Below are 9132 nucleotides of genomic sequence, written 5' to 3' on the forward strand. Positions count from 1 at the left end.
GCCACACAGAAAACAGCACAAGAGACAACAACAGTCTAGCCATGGCAAACTGGCCCATCTCAGAAGCTGACTTGTTTTCATATCATTCTTGGTCGTTCTTTCAAGTGTCCAGTGCAATCAGCAAAAACAAAACAAAATTGGGAACACTTTTCAGAATCAAAACTATTAGGTCACTTATGCAATCGTGTGAGGCATGAGACAATGTCACCAAAACTGGCAAAGTTGACAAAAAGCACAGCTGCACCATGGGCTGCAGAATGTGCTTTTAAAGCATCCGCGGCATGTAAGCTTCTGCTACGTGTAAGAAAAACACCACACTTGACTAGTAGCGGCCAATGTCATAAACTGGTGAGTGAAATGGGAGACAGGATGTGGCTTTTGTTTGATATAAAAACTTGTTGATACCAGTAACATCTGGACAAAGCAGCTCACCACTCCCACTTCTAATCTTTTGTTTTGCCTTGTGTATGTCTGCCCTAGTACAATTTCCTTTAAAAAAGGTGGTCCACATTCCCTGATGCACCCTGTACAGGGTAACACAGTAACTACAGAAACTATTCACAATATGGTTCTCAGTGAAGACAAATGACTTAAAATTTGGTCATGGACACATATTTATCGGTTGCATTATTAAAAGAATGAAAAATAATATCACCCAACCACACTGCCCACGACACATTGGGCTACATGAACACATTTGACAGGCTGGGACTACCTAGAAAGATTAAATAATAAGCCATATGGACACACAGCACAGTGAAAATAAGCAGTATTCTAAGCATTCCGCTGCTATAATTCTTTCTACATTATTGTTCACAGCAGTCCCTAAAAGGCCACATCGCCTTCAAACTCTGAGCAAAGTACAGGCAAAGACTAAACTGCTCCTGAAGAGTCTAAACTACCAGTGTAATATACTGAAAATCTAAAAAATATTAGGACCATATACATAAAATTGAAAAAGTGTCCATTCATTGTGCTTTGAAAACTGAACCCTCAAATTCCAATCAGTTATGTAAAATCTGCACACTCCCACACACTTGAAATGCCACTTTGGTTGGTTAAAAGCTGACTGTGATAAAAAAATTCTTAATAGCCGAAAGCAAAACTGCAAAGTCTGCTTTCAAGCAACTTAGCTGGTTTCTGCAGTGACCAAATGGCTACAATTAAGTAGACAGAAAATATTTATATTCTGAAATGCCCTACATATTTGCTTATTTCTTGCTTTTACTGCTACTTAAATTTACCAGGCTCATTTGAGGTGCCATCCAAGCTGGCTATGCCTTGAAGACCATTGCCTGGGGCCATGGAGCCTCCATTGGGTCCTTGGAGTGGTGGGTCGGTAGCATTTGCCAAAAACTGAATGACAAGTTCAAATGGGGATGGATCTGCGAAAAATGAACACTGAATAACTACACATGTTCACCTCAAATCAAAGCATCGTTCCTTTAGCCACGCTTGTTAAAGTGCTGTTTCTTTTTCAGAACGCGACTCAAAATCGCATCGCATGTGAAGCTTGACCAAGTTTCCACATGCACTGGCCCTTGCACTCAGGCAATTTTAACTATTACCATTCAGCTTAACTGCAGTTATAGCTTTGTGTATTAAATAGCTAGCACAGAAATTCTTTCAGCTGTCTGGGAACAAATGGCAACAGGAAATGCCGCCGAGTCGGTCAGCACCTACCGAAAATTCGGGCTTTGCACGCGACATAAAAGCATGACAACTGAGACTCAAAGAGCAAGCAGAGGGCACACCACTGAGCTATGAACGGTGAAATCAAGCTGGAAAGTCATACTCGAGACTTACTTTCTGTAATAACAAACTGCCACCTGATAAATACTGTTGCAGGACAAAAAAAAAACAAAAACAAACTAAGACAAGGAGATGAGTGGTGCAAACCTGGTTTTTCGCTAGAGAGGTGCTTCTCAAGCAAAGAGTCGTCAAGCAAAAAATCTAGCCAGGAAATAACATGTGAGTCGTTGGGCCTTGAGAATGGCAACGGGTGCTCACAAGTTTCCATACTAAAGCTGGCAATGCAGCAGAAATTGCTAACAACAATTTGCAAACCACAAGTCAAAACTGCACGAACGCAGCGCCGGCCAACAGGGTTGCCAGGCGCCGAAGCCCCGAACTCAAAAAGGGAGTTCTCGCGCGCGCATCGAGGTATCTATAAAAACTTTTGTCCTCGTGTTACTAGCCCAACTATATCTCCAAAGCACCTAAAAAAAAACACGCGAAGTTGTCGAAAATACAAATTGCAAATCTTTTACGTGGAAGGGAAAAGCAAATTGGTTTTATAGACCAGATTTTTGAGCCTCTCCTGGGCGCGGCCATTTTGCACCGACTGGCGCGCCGCGGTGCGGGCGTTTCTTTGGGGACTGCGGGGCTGCGGCAGTTCCGCGGCCGCGCCTGCATATAGCCGCGCTTCGGGCGCTAAAAAAACATTGTCGAGCATACTTCCGCTGCGTGGCTGTGTTGCAGGAAGTATTTACGTTATCACAGCGATAACATTGACGCGTTTTAATGACATTTAGTTTGACATTCAGGTTAATTGTGCCGGCGCTTAGAACGCGCTCGTGCTTATATCGAATTCCGTCTTGGTGCTCCACCGCAAAGAAACTTTTTATTCAATATCAAGAATTAGGTGTGCGGCTAGTATGCAGTTCCAATTCCCATGCACTCTTATTCCTTCCTGCCGGCCATAAAGCCCCCCCCCCCCCCCCCCCCCCACTTCCACAAACGGCTTTCTTGTCGCCGCGCCAGTTTATCAACAAATTACCGCTGTGAGCTCAACTGAGTCGCAGCGCCAACAGAAAACAAATTTTGTCATGGTTTATGCAACCTTGTGCATAAAAACGTACTTTCGCTTAATTTATAAAAGCTTGAATAGATATGAGCAGCTAATCCAGCTTTCACTAATTCTGAGGTCCGAAGTCGCGTTATGTTATTCAGGAGCTCTCGCCGCGTGTGAGAGCGTTGCGTAGGCGTTTGGCTAAGTGTGGAAAATGTAATGAAATCGCGCATATTTTCCTATGAATAATGTAGATACCGCACCGCTGCGGTGGCTCAGTGGTTAAGGCTCTCTGCTCTGGCCCAAAAGACGCGGGTTCGATCCCGGCCGCGGCGGCCGAATTTCGAAGGAGGCGAAATTCTAGAGGCCCGTGTACTGTGCGATGTCAGTGCACGTTAAAGAACCCCAGGTGGTCGAAATTTCCGGAGCCCTTCACTACGGCGTCCCTCATAGCCTGAGTCGCTTTGGAACGTAAAACCTTAATAAACCAAACCAAGCTAAGGTAGATACCAACAGCAGAAAGATAATATAGATAAACCTTTACCCCCCAGATACCTCTGACATGTGTGCGGAAAAAGCAGCTGGATTCGGTAGCGGTCGTGCTTACAATCCTGTGCATGAAATGTGTTTAATGGGAACAAGAGCAAGCTCAGCGCAAGGATGCCGAACACGTACTAGTGATCGAAAACACGCGCTCCGTCGGGACAACCTTCAGTCTGCAGCTCGCCTATCCAGTTACTATTCCACTGAGTCAAATCAATAGATCTATATTCTGATGCATAAAATTATCATAGATGATATCGCACATAAAAGGCGACAACAAACGACACGACAGCGCAGAAATCTGCTTCGAAGTGCCGGTTTCCAGTCGGTACACTACCTGGTCGACTACCCTCGGATGTCACGTTAACGAGTAACTGCGCACAAGATAACCGCAGCACTGTCTGGAAGAGGGCAAATGTGAGTAGTGACGCACAGCACACACCCTCATACGTTAGCTGATGGAGCACAAAACGGCAGAAGCGAACACGTAAACATGCGTTCTATGCGCGGCGCTGGCGCGACCCGCAGTCCCTCGGGCCGCGCGCGCCGACAGATGGCGACTGGCGTAGAGAGTAGGCGCGCGTCCGCAGCCTGCGTGCGAGGGTAAAAAAATCTGGTCTATAGGAAAGGAAAGACGCAGTAACTGTCTTCCATCTGTGGACTTCAACCGCGCCGTGATGGAAGGGATGAGGAGGAGGGAAAGTAACCTGGTTTGGTTTGGTTTATGGGAGTTTAACGTCCCAAAGCAACTAAGGCTATGACGGACGCTGTAGTGAATGGCTCCGGAAATTTCGACCACCTGGGGTTCACACTGATCGCACAGTACACGGGCCATCTAGAATTTCGCCTACATCGAAATTCGACCGTCGCGGCCGGGATCGAACCCGCGTCTTTCGGGTCAGCAGCTCTGTATGTCTGTCTGAAAAACTTTATTATTGTTGCAGCCGAGAGTGTCTTTACCGCTGAGCCACAATAAGAAGGTGAGAGTGAAAGAAGAAAGAGAGAGGACATAAACTTTTATTGTATAAGAGGAGACCGGAGCGGGTTTTGCGACGCGTGGCTCTTTCAATCTTTCCTCTCACTACTCTTTCAACTCTCCTCTGTATGCACGTGGCAGCGATCGTGGGTCAGCTCGAGCCAGTGGGCATGGCCTTCAGTGCCTTAATTCAGTCACAACAACAACATTGTGGGTGGGGTTGGTGAGGTCCTCAGACCACAACTCCAGTCAGACTCCAGTAGCTTCCGCCGACGCTTTGGCGATGGCGGATAGATATTGTCTGCAGTGAAGCTCCGCCCACATTCAGGACCACAGCACATAGACGATATGCGTAAAGCATGCGAAATGCGCGGCTAGGGTGGCTAGAAAAAGTTCTAGCCACCCTAGCGCGGTGCTAGAGTAACTCTACGCGGCGCCATCTCTCGGTTATCTCGGTGCTCCGAGAACTAAGTCCTCCATGTTGGTTCGGTACAGAAAACGAAACCGCGGCCCAGCGTTGGGTTAAAACGGTTGCGCTTCGTTTGAAAAGTGAAATTCCAATGCATTCTTGCGCTATGCTGTCCACTATGCAAAGACACTACGATGCGTGCTAGAACCAGGTGCGTTTCAGCTTTTCGCATTTATATTTTTGCCCCAACGTTCACCAAATACCATGCGATCGAGGTATCGTGTCAACAACGCCGATCAGCGCACAGGTTTCTCTTTCTGCGCTGATTTTCAGAAAGCTTTCTACGTGATTTCCGTTTAAATTAAGACAGGTGTATCGTTTCATGCCTGTCCGAAGTGAAACGTGGACGCAGCCAGGGAACAGTGAACGAACGGCTTTATTGAGCGAATGTTTTTATAGCACACTCGGTGCATAAGAGGGCGAGTGGGCTATCGCGAATCAGAAAGCGGCGTGCTCCTCACAGCTTGGCCGCTGTTTAGTGCGCATGCGTGCGTCACCAATTGAAGATCCGATGTATCTTCCCTTCTCACGGAAAATAAATGTTTCAGCGTCTTGAGCTGATTTGCTCGAAATTGACGTCATATGCAAGACGTTCTGGTGGCCTGGCTTGTCTCTGCAATCTCCTCGGTAGCATTGGGGGAGAACTTTGAGGACTCGCCAGTGGGGATGCAATCCGTGGTGTCTGTGCGCCATCAGATGGTCGAGTTTGTTGGTCATCTTGTTCATCGTCCGACTCACTTGCCGACAGGTCTGGATTGAATGATTCTTTTGTGGCCAGCAAGTGCTGGTGGTTGCGGCGCAGTATTTTCCGTTTCTATGTGCGGACGTAGAACGATCGTGGTGCAGCTGCGGCTAATACCTTGGCTCTCTCTGACCATGACGCCCCTTTGACTCGTATAACGTCGTTGCGTTGAAGGGGGGGGGGGGGGGGGGCAAGAACAGCGGCTTCAACTTGTTTGCTTATGCTTCGTCACAGGAACCGACGTCTGGGGTGCGAAATCAGGTAGAGGGGTGCGCAGACGCCTTCCTTGTAGCAGTTCGCCAGGAGACCGACCGTCTTCCAAGGGACTGACTCTGTAGCTTAACAAACCCAGCCAGAAGTTTTCATTTGCTTCGTTAGATTTCTTCATGATCCTTTTCGCTACTTGCACACCTCTCTCGGCGAGACCATTTGAACGCGAGAAACGGGGACTTGAAGTCACGTGCTTTTATAAAAGGCGTACAACTTGGCAAAACATGGAAAACTCTTGACTGGAAAACTGGGGGGCCATTGTCGGTACACAGCTCGGTTGGGATGCTGTATCTTGAGAACATTGCCTCGAAAGCCTCAGTCACGGAGTGCGTTGTCAGGTCACGCAACTTTTCCCACTTCTGGAAAGTTAGACATAGAATCGTAAGCACACACGTAATGGCTGCCCCCGTGCTGAAAAATGTCAACACCAACGCGCAACCAAGCCTGTGAAGTTGTAGATCGAAACATGAGTGGCTCAGCTGGCTGGTTGTAAGCATGCTGTTGAAGACGGAGGGGTCCTGGAGTTGACTGACTCGTTCAGCCCCGCAGGTCCCGGCTCCGAAGGACGGTGTCGAACTCCGCTATGGAGGAAACTGTACAGAAGGTTTATTTTACATATTTACAGTCGAGATGGAAGTGCTTCGATCACAAAACAACATCCCGTTAAATAGGCTTCGGATTGCCCAGATCCCTGACTGAAGAATAAAGTTTGGAGATCGATATCTAATCAGATGGGCACATGTGGACACTGGTGGTACCACCCATGGCAGGGGGCGGTGCTGGGCTCTCTCGCAGCTCGGTCGATGGCAAGGAGAAGACAGAACTCATAAAACACTGATGCGTCACCTTGACCACTGCGGCAAGTCTTCTGTGCGTTGCCTCCGCGGGAAAGGAGTCTCCCGCAGTCTCCACGCAGGTGAATGAACGTCCTCGAACTTCCCCGCCGGATGACCGAAGCACGAGACCTCTGTCGAGGACACAGCCGCCTTTCAATCAACAGCAACCGCTTGTCCTTGCGCAGCACCACTCCGTCCGGCGACCCGAGGACAGACTCGGCCACACCACCACCGCCGCCGTCGTCTCTGCTTCCGCCGCTGCTGCCGCCGTCGCCAGCCCTCGCCGCATCTTTTCTTTGCGATGAGCCACGTCCGGCACTAATTCTTCCCAGGCAAAATATCACACCGTTGTATTAGCATTTCAATATCAGAGTTCATGTTTGGCCAGAGGACTAACTTCCTGGCTCTTCCTTTGCACTTTCCGATTCCTAGGTGTCCTGCGTGAATTCTTTGTAAGATTTCCGCTCGCACCCGCGCCGGAATTACAACCTTTGTTCCAGTAAATTTCACAGGTTCTTTATCTTCCTTGCACCAGAGGTGCCCCGCCAGAGACGGTTTGTTCACTAGAAGACTGAAGCTTCTTTCTTCGCACCAGGGGTGCCCCGTCAGAGACGGTCTCTCGATGAGTAGAGTGCAGAGATAAAGGGAATACTTATGTACAGTTTATATACAGCAATTTACAATAGATACAAGTTCAGGCACTAGGAGGCCCAGGAGGCCGAGTAGGAGGCCCCTACTCGGCGTAGCCGAAGATGCGTAGCATCTCACCTTAGCGCAGAACCCATATTCCGGCTCTGGGGCCCGGTTTTAAAGCCCTAAAGGCCCGGCCCACATTTGGTGGCTTCCAATCATGTAACAATGTTCACATGATTGGTTTATCGAGAGCCTGGCCAGCCCTCCAACTACTGTAGGGTAAATCACCCTCTCCACCACAAAATAAAAATAAAAACAAACACAAATACACATTCGTGCCAGCACGTGCGCGAATCGGTACCGCGGGCGGGGGGACACCCGTACTGCCCGGCGCGTTCGCGAGCGCCCGCGTTCCAAGAAATACGCTTCGCTTTGAGCGCCCCCAGCCGCGTTCCAATGACCCCGGGTACACTACCGATCCCTTACACGCCCTTCCTAAAGATTCTACAAAGGGCTCAAATGCCACTTTTAGAATTACAACAAAGAAGGGATCGGTGTCGGTCACGAAACCACCCTGTGGGTGACATACCGCAGCTACACAAGCACAGGCATCAACAAAACCAAAAGTAAGAAATGCACACGGGCACCAACACAACATTACGCGAAATGCTTAAGGGCACCAAGAAAACATAAGCAAAATGCACTCACACACAGTGGCATGCCTGCCGTGCGCCGTAACATGGCGTCCAAGTTGGTGGGTTGCACCCAGTTCACCACCTCCAAGTACACACCCTCGTCCTGCTCGCGAACGAGCGCACACACACACAGACACTCGCAACTGGAGCGTTCAGTAGCACTGATATGGGGTCCGTTAGCGGCCACGCGAGCGTCCTTGGTCGCACCGAGCGTCCCTGTATGTGTTCGAGCCCACCCGTGTCTCGATCGACACGATTAACGCCTAATGGCCGCTACGCTCATTAGACTGGTGCCACAGCGGGGCGAGAGCTCAAAAGCTGGTGCCCTCCAGGATCAAACACGTCCCGGTCCTCGATGGGTCCAGATCCCTGACCACACGACGCACCTGAGGGCCCGCTCTCTCTGGCGCGCCGGTACGAACCGCGTGCTGCGTAAGGAGCATAGCCCTTGCCCCGTCTAACCATACCAATGCGGCCGGTCTCGCTACGCTTGATTCGGCGACCTGCAGCACGGAACGTAATGTTCCACGTACCGGCTTTCAACATGAAAGCCACGCATCTGTCTCCTGGTACTTCGCCTCGCTTAGAGCCATTTGCCCCATTCCTGCACGGGCAAACATCGAAATTTCCGCTCTCTGCATTGTAGGAGCTTGCCGGCTCCGTACCATCGTTTAACTCTGGGGCTGCATGAGCCCTCTCGCCGTCATTCGACCTGAATTTGCCTTGTGGCAAGTCGCCACGCATTCCCTTCTCCTCGAAGGACCTGGTCGGACGCCCATCGGGTGCGTTCGACAATTGTGCGGCGCTCCACCCGGTAGGCGCAACAAGCCCACCTCCGTTCTCTGGCTCGGATGGAACGCTCCTGCCATCACTAACGCTACGAGGCACTTCCTGCCACCTTCCCGACACCGTCTGCCGTTGCGGCAACGTTAGACTTCCTCCTGACACTAGCTCCGTGTCAGAGGTCACACTCTCATTCATAGAGCCTGCCGGAATTATATCGCTGCCCGGATTGCTATCGGACAGCTTGGTCTCGATTGCCCCCGGAACATCGGAATTTGGTTGTCCCTTTTCGCTGCTAGCCACTCGCGGTGGCGGAGGAGCTGTGACATTTTCGCGCCCTTCAGGAATCTTATTTTCACTTCCTGCGCCTTTCGCCGCCTTTCCTAGCGAAGAG

The 9132-nt window shown here is 49.9% G+C and overlaps 1 protein-coding gene across 2 annotated transcripts in view; it reads right to left on the minus strand.

The window, feature by feature from the left end:
• The window catches only part of LOC149352497 (integrator complex subunit 8-like), a 77534-nt gene extending 75396 nt beyond the window's left edge, over positions 1 to 2138 (minus strand). For both annotated transcript variants that reach the window (XM_089581693.1, XM_089581692.1), the window contains exons 1-2: positions 1900 to 2138; positions 1245 to 1385 (exon numbers count right to left, since the gene is read on the minus strand). In XM_089581693.1, the coding sequence (XP_089437819.1) occupies positions 1245 to 1385; positions 1900 to 2020 (262 nt within the window). In that variant the 5' untranslated portion in view covers positions 2021 to 2138. The remainder of the gene's footprint in view (positions 1 to 1244; positions 1386 to 1899) is intronic.
• Between the last annotated feature and the right edge of the window lie 6994 nt (positions 2139 to 9132).

This window comes from Amblyomma mixtum, chromosome 3, assembly GCF_055824585.1.
Source record: "Amblyomma mixtum isolate Tamu chromosome 3, ASM5582458v1, whole genome shotgun sequence".
Classification (NCBI taxonomy): domain Eukaryota; kingdom Metazoa; phylum Arthropoda; class Arachnida; order Ixodida; family Ixodidae; genus Amblyomma; species Amblyomma mixtum.